At 40.2% G+C, this 16,019-nt stretch overlaps 1 protein-coding gene across 1 annotated transcript in view; it reads right to left on the bottom strand.

Annotated features, from left to right (window-relative positions):
* Nucleotides 1-16,019, bottom strand: part of SCG3 (secretogranin III) — a 36,218-nt gene that overhangs the window by 5,506 nt on the left and 14,693 nt on the right. Inside the window, exons 9-11 of the mRNA XM_031028135.2 lie at nt 14,977-15,060; nt 13,180-13,311; nt 2,868-2,948 (exon numbers count right to left, since the gene is read on the bottom strand). Of these exons, the coding sequence (XP_030883995.1) occupies nt 2,868-2,948; nt 13,180-13,311; nt 14,977-15,060 (297 nt within the window). The remainder of the gene's footprint in view (nt 1-2,867; nt 2,949-13,179; nt 13,312-14,976; nt 15,061-16,019) is intronic.

The raw sequence follows: 16,019 nt of genomic DNA, 5'->3' as shown, positions 1-16,019 counted from the left end.
GAAAGGAAAACTAAAGAACATCGCTGTAGGCGCCAGGTGTTTATTGTATCAAGTGAGCCGAGGCTTAGAGAAAACCCGTTTCCTCTCCACGAAGAAAGGCATTTGTTCTCACTAGGGCTTGGCCGTGAAGATTAAAGAGACAACTGTCAGCTCTGGGCACTTTACAACTGTCATCTGACTTGCTCGTCGCGGAACTCCATGAGGTAAGCATTAGTAACCCCATCTCAGAGACGAAGAAACCAGGACAGAGGTAAGTCACTCGCTTGGGTAAGGGCAGAGTCAGGTTCTGAACGCTGGTCTGTCTGTAGTCTCTGCTTTGGCCATCTACGGCCTTGAAGTGGGGAACATGAAGCAACTAACAGGTGTAGAACCAATATTCAGGAAGCGCTTGGGGTTTTTGTTATTGTTGTTCCCTTTCATTTTCCCTTACTGTCAGGACAAAACAGAGTCGTGCCGAACATACATTTTGCGCGCACCTCACCAGCAGATTCCTGACTGACTCGGAGGGCACAAAGAGGCGCCTCTTGATGATCGCTGGTTCAGATTAATACTGGCTCTCCCGAGCTGGTTGCAGGGTCAACGTCTTTAGTGGGACGAAAGGCAGCCCAAAGGCAGATGTGAAGTGGTCCGGGGGATTTGAATGGACACACAGGAAAATACTTTGCTTTCTTTTGAAATGGAAAAACTGTATCTTAAAACATAGCTGTCACTGTGTGCCCTGGGAAAATGAGCATGGTGCAGAAGAAAGGCCATTGGCTGCCTGTTAGATCACACAAGTCAGGAGCCACCTTGCTAACCTTAAGAAGGTTTTAAGGTTGTTATGCTCAAAAGAGAAAAGGGCTGTGATTCACCTTTTAAAAAGTACAGACTTTATTTTTAAGGGTGCATAAAGTTTTTTCTTCCTCCTCAGTATCACATCACATGGACCTCCCTTTTCTGGAAGTGGAAAATTAAATTGTAGGATGTGGCTGGTTATGACCAGGAGTCTGATTCATGTTAATCAGGAAAAGAAAGAACATAAGTACACCGAATTGTTGGACCATAAAATTAACATTGGTTTCAGAATGCATTCTGGTGCCTACTGTATTACATTGATTCTAAGATCAACATTTTTTTATTTTAAAGTCTTCACAGTCACTGATGGCACGTTATAATTTTTCTTCCTTAGTGGTGTATGAAATAATGGTGCCTTTTTCAATCAATGACAGATTTGATGAAATATGGTTCATGTGAATTTGAATGGACCGGACAAACTGGAAATTCACATCATTTTGAACCAAATAAAATATGTGCAAAGAGCTGATAATTGTTTCCATCTCACTCAATTTAACAAGATCACAGGTTAAAGAGGGGCTAAAAATACCTCTTTCTCCCATTGTGCTCTCAGTGATTCTCAAACTTGGCTACACAGTGGAATCATGGGCGAGGGGGGTTAAAAATACTGATGACTGTGTCATTCCTCTTGAGTGTCTGACTTAGCGGTCCTGAGAAGCGACCTGGGCATCGAGAGCCTGAGGAGCTCCACAGGTGATCTGAATGCATATTCAAGTTTGAAAACACCGCTCATCTCATTTTAAAAGCATCACTTGGCAACTGCTCAGCCAGACACCTGGGAGTCATAGTGGACTCCTCTGTCTCCACGTTGCTCTCAAGCTTCTCCCTTCTTTATTTCCTCTGCCTTGCCTTGGTTTAAGCTCCGTCATTTCTGCTCCAGATCCTTGCCTCCCAACTCTGTCCAATCCTCTGGGGTCTTATTTCTCCCTTCTGTAACCGCACTGCTGCCAGATCGATTTCTCAGTTCCTAACCTAATTAAGCCCTAATTTAGGCTCTTCTGGCTAAATCTTACCTCCTTTGCAGAGTGCACAAGCTCCTTCCTGATCTGGCTGCTACCCACCTCCCCGCAGACACCCAGTGTTCCTGGGAAACCGAGTGGCTCCAGTTCCCAGAACGCATGAGTCTCTTTTGTCCCTTTATGTCTTGGCACCCAGTGTTCCCCTGCTCCCATCTCTCATCACTTAGCTTTCCAGCAAAGGCTTTCCTGCAGACCTTTCTCCCAGTGCTACCCCTCCCTGTAAAGAGATGGGCTCCCCTCCTTTGCACCGCTTCACCTGTCTGTGATAGCCCTGAGCAGGGCCAACTGTAGCTTGAGTGATGCTGGCAGCTTCCTTGGGGGGGCCAGGGAGGGCAGGGGGAGGCTGCAGCTTCCATTTTCACATCTATGGTACTCAGAACAGAACAGTCTTGTTCTGTGTTTTGTTTTAAGTGAGTGACAGCTTTTGTGACTGCAGGGTACATCTAATATGTGGTCAAAAATGCCTTTGTTTAAAATACTCCAAGGAGGGGCACCTGGGTGGCTCAGTCAGTTAAGTGTTTGGCTCTTGATTTCGGCTCAGGTCATGATCTCAGAGTCATGAGATCGAGCTCCGTGTTGGGCTCCATGCTGCTCGGATTCTCTTAGGATTCTGCTTAGGATTCTCTCTCTCCCTCTCTTTCTGCCCCTCCCTTGCCTCCCCACCCTCTCAAAAAAATAAGTAAAAATTAAAAAATTTTTTTTAAATTCTCCAAGGAAAGGGCAAAATGTTGATAATTATTGGAGGTGGTCGACGGATACATGGGGATTCATTATACTATTCTCTCTACTTTTGTTTGACATTTTTCATAATAAAATGTCAAAGAAAATGTCAAAGAAAAGGTCTTTGCTTGAGAGGCTGCTTTGAAAAATAAGAGAAATGGAGATTCTACTCCTGCATCGGCATTCCTTCATCCTGGAGTCTTTTTGGACAAGTTTGATTGTGAGAAACTTCATTTAACAAGAACCCTGACAAATGGGTGAAATTGGCAATTTACAACCATACTAAATCTTTACCTTCTTTATTTCCTTTTTTGTTGTGTTTCTTCAACCATTCAATATTTTTTCTGATGGCTTCCAAATAGGCTTCTGTTTTTCCTGGAAAAGGGAAGAGAACCCATATCAAACACTCAAAATATCACTGCATTTCTTTTTAAAGACCACACTCTTGTTTAGAACCATAAACACTGGACTCGCCGAGCACTTGTGAGGTGGTGTCCCTAATGAAGTAGTGTGCATATTTGTGTGCATGGTGTGTGTGGGGGGGGTGTTGAGGAGAATGGGTAGGGATAAGATTCCGGGAGATAGGACCAGGGTAATGTCAAGGAGTCATTACATACATACACACACACACACAACTACAGTCTGTTGTCCTGGCAGAGAAGAGTTTTGATCCAGTTCACTGGATAGCTGGGTGCCTTCAATTCTTAGACTGCATCTGTTCTGTTTAGGAATGGTTCTTCCAAACTGAGGAGTATTCTCAGGTCAAGAGCTAAATCGGAGTGGCAGATACTGAAAAGACTTCATCACCAAATAAATGATGTTAAGTACGTCCAAATGTGTGGCTTTGTGTAGGCTGCTGTGCAAGTCTTCTGCCAAATCTGGTAGGGAGTGTGTAAAAACTCAGATGAAGAGTGACCCAGGCCTCATTTCAAGGTTTAGATGTGAACCTTAGAACTCATTCTAGTATAGCTCCCCCGGATGTAAACATTCTCCCATGGGCCTCAGGTGTGGTGAGAGGAAACTAGGCATCACTGGAGCACCTGCTCCGTGATACCCTTTATATACATTGTGGTCTGCAAGTGGGTATTAGCACCCGCTTAGAGATGAGAAAACTAAGGCTCAGAGAGGCCAAGTGACTTGGCTGAGACCACATAGGAAATAACTGAAGTAGAATTTAGACTCTGGTCTTACCAAGTTTCTGCTGCCTATACTATCCGAAAGAAAAGATCTTTCTTCAGACATGGACACTGATGTAGCCTTGTTCTGTCTCGAAGAAATCAACCACACCTGAAACCAGATGAAGCCCCTAGTGCTCAGAGTGTCTGCACCAAGGGACCGGGTGGTCTGGAGAATCCTGGATGGCCTGAGAAAAGAAGCCTTCCAAGTCCAGGGGCTCTGCAAGAAGTAATGGTTGCCGAAGCTCAGTGGTGACCACCCATTCTGAGCCCCTGTTGAGCCCTGTTACCTCTAGTGTACTGCCCAGACTTACTGGTTGAGTTACCTGGACTTGCGCTTAGGATGTGCCAAGGGCTGCGCTTTGTGCTCCAAAATGTACTATCTCTTTACTATTCACAACAACCTCTTCAGGTGCTCCCATTTCATCCCCATTTTACAGATGAAGAAATCGAGGCATAGAGAGACAAAGTAACGTGCTGAAGATCATATGGCTAGTAAGTTGTGGAGCCGGGCTTGAACCCCGGTGCTTCTGACTACAGTCCATGAACAATAACACTGCCCTAGGATCTGCTGATGCTCCAGCTTCCACTACTGCATTTACCTAAGTGACCTCCTGAGCATCTTTCTTCCTGATCTTGTAAGCCCAAACTCTTGCCTCACCACCAGGGCTCCATGATATCTGGACCCCAAAGAAGCACAGGAAAGCTCCCTGCAAAAGGGGTGAGTGGACAAGAGAAGAGATCCACAGTTTTCAGCCCCAATTCACTGCAATCACCTGTGTAGAAAAAGTCTTTGTTCCAGTGCTTTGTTTTTAAGAATGTTGGAGCATATGAAAGATCAAGTCCTCCTGGTTGACATTATAACATATTACAGTACAATGAACATAGTGATATTCATTGTCTGTTGCCTGTTTGTTGAGAAGGTCAGTTGGATTTGGTGACATAAAATCGGTGTTCTCTATTTCAGATAAACTCAGAAAAGTCATTTTGAACAAAGAAAGAAATCTTAGTGTAGACTATTTCTGAAGAATGCAGCCTCTTTATTTTTAAAGAGTTTAAATCAAATTAGTGGGCCTCATAGGGCTTTAACAAATAGAGAATTGGTCATCAGCACATTAAATAATTAGGACTTTGGAAACTTTTAAGAATGTTTGAAAATGGTCTTGCTCTTTAAATCATGTTAAGCATTCATCCCACAATCTCATTTATAATATATCATAATGTGGAAAGCTTATTTAAGAAAAAGAAAACCTGAACTTAGTCTCTGTGTAAATACTGTGTTAAAAATTCTGAATTAGGAGGGGTGCCTGGTGGCTCAGTTGGTTAAGCATCCAACTCTTGGTTTCAGCTCAGGTCATGATGTCAGGGTCATGAGATTAAGCCTCGTGTTGGGCTCTGCGCTTGGCAGGGAGTCTGCTTGAGATTCTTTCCCCCTCCCACTCTCTCCCTCTCATGTGTTCTCTGTCTCCCTTTAAAAATAAAATAAATAAATAAAATCTTTAAAAAAAGCATGTCCTTGTTTTTGAAAAAAATCTGAATTAGGAGAGTAAAGAATAAATATGGGCTTTTTGCCATAGTATAGCAAAAACTGTTGCTTCCCCATCCTCATGTCTCCCTTATTCCAGATATGCTAATAGAGGGGGCCCTCACCTAATGATGGACAGAACTGGTAGGTAAATACCCAGTTTCCTTTTGTTTCAGGAACATTCCACACAGCCTCCCAGAGATCCTCAGTGGGACTGAGCCCCAGTTACCCACAACTGAAGCCATCTTGTGAACCCACCTTATACGGGCTTCTTTCCTCTCCCTGTTTCATGTACCTATCCCCCCACAGTGGTATTTCCTGGGGTCATCACTCCATTAAACTTGACCTCAAATCCCTCTCTTAGGGTCTGCTTCAGAAGGAACCTAACCTAAGGCAATTTGAAATAGAGGGCTTGGCATCATCTTGTTAGATGCTTTTTGCTCAGGAACCAATTTCCTATAAAAATGTTAAATATTAAAAAGTATGAAATGCTTGAAAGTAATTTTATTCACTATATTGATATTCCCAACCCATAAGAGAGAATGAGTTTACTGCAGTTTACTGCAGCTTAAAGGAATCTATACTGCAATCCATTAAAAAACTAAACTACTATCTTGTGGATCATAACAACATATGATTAGGACAGTTTCTCTAGTTTATTTATTATTTTTAAATATTTATTTGAGAGAGAGGGAGAGAGTAAGGGCGGCGGGGGGACGGGCGGGCAGAGGGAGATGGGAGAGAGAGTGAATCCTAAAGCAGACTCTGCGATGAGTGTGCAGCCCAGCGCAGGGCTCGATCCCACAACCTTGAGATCATGACCTGAGCCCAAACCAAGAGTCAGACGCTCGACTGACTGTGCCACCCAGGTGCCCCGATAGTTTCTCTAATTTAAAATAGACCACCCCCATAACCCTCATCCCTCTCTTCTGCTTTATTTTTATGCATAACACTTACCACTTTCTACCAAATCATATAATTTATGTAAGTTTATTTTTTGTCTTCCTCCCTTAGAAATAGTTTTTTTTTGCTGATAAGGACTGACACATAGTAGTCTATCAATAAATATCTGTCAGATAAGTGAATGGATAAAGGCTTCTTAGATGCCAAACTGTAATCAGAAGAATATAATTTTTTTAAAGTATAAATGGTATAGATTTCTTTTTTTAACAAAAAAATGAATTGTCAATTTGAAAGACTTGAAGTTTAATGAATTCTGAATTGAAATGATAGTTATAGCAGAAACAATTTAAAATACCTACAAATGTGCTAGACATACTATATCCATGTCATTTAATCTTCACGGAGCTCTATGAAATCAGCATTATCATTCCCATTTTACTCATGAGGGAACTAATGCTCAGAGAGGTTAAGTGACATGCCCAAGGGGACACAGCTGAGTAAGGGTGAGAGCCTGGTCTTGAACTAGAATGAATCCAGAGCTTCTACTGAGTGTAGCTTGGGTAAACTTCACTTTTTAGACTAGAACAATCTAGTGCCTGTTGTTGTTGTTGTTACCAAACTAGCCAACAAGGCAGTGGTTCTCAAACTTGGCTGCATACTGGAATTAACAAGATGATGCCAAGTCCTCTATTTCAAATTTAAAAATCCTGATGTCAAGGTTACTCCTCATACCAATTAAATGAGACTATCTGAGGGTAGGGGCCAAGCATCATTTAAAAAAAAATGGTCCTGAGGTGATTCCCATGTGGGGCTAAGTTTGGGAACGACTGCCACCAGCATTGAGACCTCCGCACATTTACTGGAGCACTGGTGACAAGGTGAATAAAATCAGGTGTCCCTCTGCTGTTGGAGAGGAGCAGCTGGTTCCTATTTACATTTTCTCTTCTGGGGAGCTATAAAGCAAATCTTTTATTTACACAGTGTGCAGTAAAAGCCCATGAGAGTCCACTTTGGAAAGCTGGACTATTTTTTTCAAATTTATTCCAGTTTTCTTTGGAAAAAAATAGCTCATGGCTGAGGTAATATGGCACAACCTTTAAACCATATGCTGAAGCAGATGGGAAGAGGGCCAGAATCAAGATGCGCAGCCCTGCTTTTCTGACTGTTCTGGTTTTCAGCACTGCAAAAGAAATACCCCTTTTTATACGTGAATTTGTCCTGACTGTGACATATGCTAACTTGATCTGTCCCCCAAGACCTGTAGAAACAACAACAACAAACCTGTAGAAATCAATAGAATTAACCTACTGAATACGGACATACTAAAGATATTAGATCTTAAGAGTGTTTATAAAAATTAAGTTTGACACCCTTAAAATTCCGTGAAGATGACATGATTACAGTTTTGAATGGCATAAAACAAAGTCAGTGATGATGGTATCACTGATGCCAACATGGGCCTCAGAGCCATTCAGTTCAAGAATTTCTGTACAATGCTGACATTTTATCTGCCTAAAAGAAATGCTCAGAGGAGTACTGGATGGGAGTCAAGGGACAAGGGTTCAAGGCCTGGCTCTCACTCTGGCTAGGAGATCTTGGGTGAGTCACTTCATTCTCTGAGCCTTGGTTTATTTATTTATAATTTAGGGATGAATTCTAAGAAGAAGATTTATGGTTTCCGCATATGGAAAGACATTGTCCTTTGCTATCCTCAAAAAACCTGTGTTGATGGGAGGTCTCCTGTGCCTGCACTTAGCTCCTGGCATACTTGCTGACTCAGGGAGAGAAAACTGGACTTACTATTTTTGGACATTCTTAGCAGAATGCCTTGGGGCTTGAATAAAGGTACAGATTTTCTCCTCTTATGTTGCTTTAAAAATAACAGCATCCACATGAGTTGGCCAACTTATTAATTAAACAGGTTACCTTCTCTTTTCTGGTTTCTGTAAAGAAGATATGGGAATGATAGACTATTCCCATGAAAGGTATCTTAGAAATCACTTTTTTCACCTATTTCCATTATCTGGCCATAAACTTGACAAAGGATAGCTTTGGAATGAGTTTATGGGTATGATAATGCTTATCTTATCCCTTGGACAGCTTAAAAAAAAGATTTTCAGTGACTCATAGAGCAGAAGTGAATGAGTAAACATCGAACTGGCAAAGAGAGCCACACTGAGATCATGGAATAAAGTCTTAAAGTACTTTAGTCTCCAGAGAGCAATTTACTTGAAAAATTAGGTAACTTTATAAATACAGTTGAAATTAGAATAAATTTGATTTCATTGGCATCTCCCTAAATTTAGGAATAATTACCGAATCATTCAAATGACTGTACCAATTAGAAATCAGTATTTTAAAAGATTATTCTTAATGTGAGTCCCTGTAGAATATAAGAGTTTAAATAGTCTAACTTGACTATATTCAAAGGTGGATATGCTATTTTTCATCATTGGTAATTAAATTGGATTTTTTAAATTTTACATTAAACCTAAAAAGAGAGCCGTGGAAACATGCTCTGTAAGTTGAAAGGTGATATAAATTTAGGGTATTATTATTATTCCTATTCCCGTTATTATTCCTATTCCTCACAGGATCCGGCATATGCTTGGCATGATTAATAAATATTTGCTGTGGCTCAATGGGGCCACATGCCACATCACCAGACCAAAACAGACTCTTTACAGATACTCCTGACAATGTGTTCTGCTTATAATTATCTGTTAAAGGGGTTTTAGCTGGACCATTACCTCATTCTTTGCTCTGCCCTGTAATGTCCTCTAACTTTCTCTCTGTTCTACACACTTGTGACTCATCAATCAGGGAGATATGGGCACATGTATGTACCTTGTGTGACGCTTGCCTACATATGGGTTAAGAACCATTCTCAAATCATTTCGAAGCTTGCTTGAGTCCTCAGAGGTAAGCATTAGTTCTTATATTACTTCTATGGGTCTGCTTCCTGAGCACAGTGCCAGGCATGCCATCAGAATAAATGTTTATTTACAGCTGAATAAATGTCTCAGGAAACCCAGCAAACCCTGCTTTTACCCACATGGATGCTTTTATTTCTCTGTCCAGACAATACTTGTTGTGTCAGTGGACCTTATAACAGAGAAACAAAACAGCCTCTGAAAAAAGTGCAAGCAAAGCAATTGTCAATACAAAAGTATATGACATAATATGCCCTTTTGGGGATTACATATTTTTCAAGAAATGCTGGCCCTTGGCTTAAGCTGAGGTTGGTGTTTTCTAAATTGTACTAAAATTAGTTTTCCTTATCTCAAAGTAATAGAAGTCACGGGTAGCATGAGTAGATTAAATCTCCAAATAATGGAGAGGGAACTAATTTTAGCCCCAAATCCCTACCCTCTTACTAATGTTTCAGGAGAGCCATGACAAACAACAACACTAAATGGATGGAGTTTTACTCTCCTCTCTCCCTATTAGTATCTGATGGAATTCCTAATGAGAAAAGAAATCTAACCTCATCATTTGTCTCTAAACACTTACATCCTAAATAGGAATAGCAGGCTACCAAGAATCAACTCTTTCATATTCCTTTTTTACACAATGTTTTCCTAAAATAAGCAAAGACATCTGTCAGCTTCCATTCCCATGGATATTGGCATAGTGGTGATAGAAGGTATTGTCTTAAGCACTGAGCATGCTGCCTCTGCAAGTCAAAGGTCTTAGATGATGGCCTACTGTCTTCCAGGAAATATAATCATGACACATAGGTTGCTCCCAGAGGAGATGACCTAGGCATGCTGGTTTTCTGTGGGGGTGAACAGCAGTGCTCTGTGCTGCCCAATTCCTGGCTTTCTATCTCAGGCCACAGGACCACTCTTTTCCTGGTTAGCTATCTTTTCAAAGTTTACCACTCCTCTTCCACCTCACGTCCGTTAGTACTGATGAGGATGTGGAGAAATTGCAGCCCTTGCACATTCTGGGGAGGAATGTAAAAAGGTGCCGCTACTATGGAAAACAGTATGGTGGATCCTGAAGAAATTAAAAGCAGAATTAACATATGATCTAGCAATTCCACTTCTGGGGATATTCCTCCTCAAATTGAGTGCAGGGTCTTGAGGAGATATTTGTACGCCCATATTGATAGCAGCATTATTTACAATAGCCAAAAGGTGGAAGCAACCTAACCATCCATAGACAAATGGGTAGATAAACAAAATGTGGTATATAACTGCAATGGAATTTTATGCAGCCCGAAAAAGGAAGGCAATTCTGACACACACTAAAAGATGGATGAACCTTGAGGACATTAAGTGAAGTAAGCCAGTCACATATTATATGATTCCACTTATATGAGGTATCTAGAATAGGCAGATTAACAGAGACAAATGGTGGTTGCCAGGGGCTGAAGAGGGAGGGGAATGGAGAGTTTTATTTAATGAGTATAGGGTTTCAGTTTTGCAGGATGAAAGGAGTTCTGGAAATGGATGGTAGCAATGGTAACACAATAATATGAATGGACTTAATGCCAATGAACTGTACACTTAAAAATGGTTAATTGATCATTTTTATGTTATATGTATTTTACTATAATTTTTTTTAAAAAAAGATTCTCAAGAGTTTACCACTCACCTAGACCTAGGGAAGTATCAAGGCAGTGTGCCTGACTGGTCTACAGAGTCAGCAAACATCACATGTATATTACCAATTCCCCCTTCTTATGCCCACAAACATTATTAATTAATCATTTCCAAGTTCTTTCCTCCTGAGCCCAGATGCAACATCGTAACCTTACTCAACACAGGCTACTACATCATATAATTAGTGTTGATATGTCAGCTATGTTGATGTAGGAGAAAATTGTGATGGTCTATGAAATCTGTGCTAGAGAAAAAAATACAATAATATAAAGCTTCATAAGATAGGAGAAATCAACAAGAACTTGATATATTAAGAAAAAATTATTTTTCCTGTCTCAAAAAGTTCCCAATAATTGAACTAGAAGCAGTACTTTTGGCCCATATTACTACTCATTTGAATCCATTTAACCCAGGTTCAGGTCTTTATATTCTCTACAAAAAGGAACTAGAACTCTTCAAAGAGGAGTTGATTTTAAGTCTTGGGATGAGAAAATACAGTGAGTCAAGAATATCCTGTTGTTGCCCGAGAGCAAAGATCCTTTAAAAACTCCTGGGCACGGGGCGCCTGGGTGGCTCATTTGGTTAAGTGACTGCCTTCGGCTCAGGTCACGATCCCAGAGTCCTGGGACTGAGTCCCACATCAGTCTCCCTGCTTAGCGGGGAGTCTGCTTCTCCCTCTCCCTCTGCTGCTCCCCCTGCTTGTACTCTCTCTCTCTCTCTTAAATAAATAAAATCTTTAAAATAAAAACAAAACAAAACAAAAAACAAACTATTGGGCACAGTGCTAAAAGGATAAAGGAGGAACGGGGGGGGGGCTCCTGCTGCCCAAACTATACCAATTTAAGCATAAAATCATAATCGTCATCATCATCATCAAGGTGAACATCTTACATAAATGGAAAAGGTTGATATTAAGTCTTAACAAAGGTAGTTGTGATATAAATGGGAAATGGTAGTTGTTTTGCTGTTAAAAACTTAGAAGATATTAAATACATAACTACTTTGCTTCCTTTCGACTTAATATACAGACGCTGTTAAGCAGGATCTATTATCAAGTGTGAATGTGAACTTGTTTCTATCTGTATGAGCAGGAGAGACTAGGAACCTGTAAGCAGGCCAAGCAGTCTCTTCAAAATTAAGAGTTATACCATAAACATGATCAGCTTTTGTGGTCTCATATCATCCAGAAAGGAAAAACGAAGTCCATCAGTTCATTGCCACTAATAATTATATGTAATAAGCAATGAGAAGAGAGCCCAGTGGTGTCTCTTCAGAAGATAGATGAGCTGAAGGTCACACCTCCCCTGCCCCCGAGAGAGAGCACTGACCCGCTCCCCCAATTTCTATGGAATAAAACCTCTAGATCACCCTACTAATGAGACACTGATAAGACATAGGTAACGTTCCAATTATACCATAGAGGTCAATATATCATAATGACAGAAAAATAACGTAGGTTTAAGCCATCTGTTCACAACTTCGGGTAAAGACACTGAGTTTCAGAAGAAGAATATCTATCTGAGGGGTAGATACATTTTCCATGATGTAACTAGCACAAGTCATAATAAAAGGGTTTTGAACCCCTGGACTGTGCAAACAGATCCCACATCCTGACCTGAAATCGAAGGGTTAGGAACTTAGAACTTGCATCCTCATGGGCCTTTTTCTTTTTTCTTTCTCCCCACCACCACTACCTCTGCCCCCCAAAGGGTCTTTTTCTTTAAGGCCGTAGTAAAATCTCTAAAATCCTAGGAAGAGGTAAATTTTATATCACATAGACTTACTAAGGCACAGTAGAAATTGGATCACAGGAATATGTAAGAATAAGGATAAAAACATAAGTTTTATAATTATTGGGCTAGTTTAATGTGTGCTTTTGTGCTTTTAAAGGTATTCAGGTTATTTAAGGAAATTTGATATATTAGATTTATGATTTTTAATCAGGTCCTTAAGAGTGCTTGTCTCATTTCAATCACTGTAAATGATTAAGGAAATTTGCTCTGTTAAATCCATAAATTTTGATGACTTTGTTGAATAAGTAGTATATTATTACTTAGAGGAATGTTAATTGTGTTTAAAGAAAAATTATTTAATAAATTATAAATTAGACATTAAACAATGCACAAATGGTCATAAATATTCCTTTCCAAGCACAAAAGTCCATTGGACAGTAGAGACCATCAGAAGACAAGACCAATTTGCCATTCCGGGAGACACAAGACCATTAAAAATGATTGCTATTCAAGTAAAGATACCAATGTGCTGAATCTTTTCTATACAGATGGTGCCGACTTATCAGATTTGGTGTGGCTTGCATTTTTGATCAACATGTGTGTCATGAAAATTTTTGCTCCTCCAATTTCATTGCCAAACTAGAGCTGTTACTTCCATACCTTTTGGCTCATCTGTCTTTCCTCTTGGGTTATCGTCTTTTGTGGAATCTTTCAAGGTTCCGTATTCCTTTTCCATCTTAGCTGCTTCTTCCTTGGTACTATCTGTTTCTTCATGACTTTTTTCTGACGGTGCTGTAATCAGATTGTGCACTGTTGTTATCACCCTATTTCCTATCTATTAATTAATTCATAATGTAGAAATAAACTTTATTAAAAAGGTACAGTTTAAGGTCAGATCATTTTTTGAGCTGAAAGGAATCTTAGTGATTATCTAGTCCAACCTTCTCCCCCCATTTCACAGAAGAGGAAACCAAGGCCCAGAAAGGGGAGAGATGTGCACTGAGTTAGCAGAAGAGCGGGGCCAAAGCCCCCACCTTTCCAGGTTTTGGTTTAGTGTTCTTTCCCTTCTGCTACTGTGTCATTAGACCATAGACTCTTTTCCTTACTATAATCAGTGTAGGCAATCAAGTAGGACATGTCAGGTCCCAAAGTAAGTTTGAATCTTCATTCCAAAGTAAAATAACTCTGTAGTTGTTCAATCTCTTTATGATGTTGTATTGTTGAAGAACACTCTATACCTCGGAGTAGCACCTAAGAATTTGGGGCTATGGCAGGACTTTTCTTCTGTCTCTTTCTTCATATTCCCTTATCCCTGGTCACCCTAATGCAAAGAAGAGAACTGGACCCTTGCTGTCAGGATGGGGTCATCTTTGTTCACTCGTCACTTAAAAATAACTAATTTCCATATCAATTATACTTCAAAAAAAAAGACTGAGGGGACAAGAGTGGAAAAAAACTATATTTCCTTCTAGCAATCTTCTATTGAATTAAAAATGTCATACACCTTAAAGTAGCTAACCACTTGAAAACAGTTATAATGCATCCCTGTTGTAAATAAAATAGGAAACATCAAGCAGCCTAACAATAAGCTTTGTTTTTTCAATAAAAGGGTTATTACTATAGAAAAAAGAGGAAAGAAGAAAGAAGTCAGTTGTTACCTCATTATGAAAACATCCACTACTAGTGCCGTGGTCTGTATATATTTTTTGATGTGTCATTTTTTTTCATAGTTGCAGTACAATTTTGTTCCTTGCTTTTGTCATTAACATCATTATAGAAAGATGTTTCCAGGTTGTTAGAAACTACTTGGAAACATCATTTTAAAGAGCTATATAATATTCCATCAAATGTATGTACATAACTTCTGTGATAGGGACACAAAATTAGGCATATGAACATGTGATCTTTTCTCTTTTTGTTCCTTACTCCCCCGCTCAAAGCAGGCTCCTTTGCACTACTTGGTTCTGTGGTGCAATGGGTGGAGATGCAGGAGTGAAGAAACCAAGAGGAGGGGGTAAATCACACTACCTAGGGGCACAGACTGTCTCAGAGGAGAGAGGAATACTTGGAGGGGGAAAACCAGTGGAGGGGCAGCAGAGAGTAGACAGATGACCAGGAATAGTGTTCTGGAGAAATGATGATCTTGGGAGAGAAAAAAATGCCTAAAGGAGAATTTCAGGAAGAATGACTCAGTTTTGTGATATAGTCTCCTCCCTTCCCCACCAGCCATCTCCTAAAAATCTTCAGCGAAGACCTGCATTTCTTTTCAATGCTCGTTAGGATCAGATTTCTATGCTGAGACTAGCCACAAAATAGCCAAGGTTATAGCTACTTAATCCTATGGTTGGATTTCAGATTTTAAAACTTTTGAAATCTATAATTGTTGATCAATGTTTATTGAACTCATGCAAAGGGTGATTGTGCTAAAAGGTAGAAAAATAGTGAAATAAATCATACCTGGGAAAAGTTTGCTTTTATTGTCAGTAACATTTTTTTCTAGCTTGTTCTTGGTCTGAAGAGCAATAGTTTCATCCAAGTTTTCTGGAGGGAGGAGGGGAAGAAATACGAAATATTTTATTTCTTGAAAGATGATATCAAACTTCTACTAAAACTGTTTAAACATCAACAGAAATATCACAAAGCAATTCCACAATATTAACACTGTGATTAAGATGCTTTGACATGGATCTTATTTCTAGGAATCTACTATTCTATACTATTTGGGATCCTTAACTCAGCCTCCTACTCAGTTAATTACAGAAGTCTCTTCCACTTCTCTGGGGCCACTGCTAGAACATGTCTGGGGTTGAAGCCTTTAATGGACACCTGTGGTTTCGGCTTCCTCAACACTTTCCGGTAACTACACCTTGATTTTCCTTTAGAAAACCCAGACCATTCCCATTCTCAGCACATTTGGCTCAGGCGGGGCCTAATAATCCTGGCCTAGCTCCTCAGGGTCTCCACCGCCCTGAGCTGAGTGATTGGTTCAAAGAGGAGCCTGTGATGCAAGCCAGGACCATGAGATTTAATGCTAGGGCCACTGGGGCAAGAGGATCTTTTCCTGCTAGGATTGCTGTACTGTGAGGATGGAGATTGCCAGCCATCTTTTTCCCATAATGGAGCAGCTTATCTGGAATGAATCAACACATGGAAAGTCAGTGCTGGGGACTATTGGTGGACTTTACAAACCTAACCAACATCAGACTACCCCTGCTCCTGGACTCCTCAGTTACATGAGGCAATGAATTCCCTTTCCACTACTATCCTGGATAGCACAGCTATGAACAGTCATGGAAATACCTACCTTGCACCTAAGCCTTGTGGCATTTCTAATCTAGTTCCATTGGATAAATGACTTAAGTGTGGAATTTGAGTCACAGGGTATTGGTATGAAACAGTGATTGATCTGAAACAATGCCTTTGATCTACTGTTGAGTAAAGTAGGCCACAAAGCATTATGCATAATGTGAGCCCATTTTTTGTTAAACAAGGTAAAACAA

This window comes from Leptonychotes weddellii, chromosome 9 (genome assembly GCF_054177405.1).
Source record: "Leptonychotes weddellii isolate Sample4059 chromosome 9, ASM5417740v2, whole genome shotgun sequence".
Lineage (NCBI taxonomy): Eukaryota > Metazoa > Chordata > Mammalia > Carnivora > Phocidae > Leptonychotes > Leptonychotes weddellii.
The sequence above is the reverse complement of the archived record's forward strand: the minus strand, read 5'-3'. Positions and strand labels throughout refer to the sequence as shown.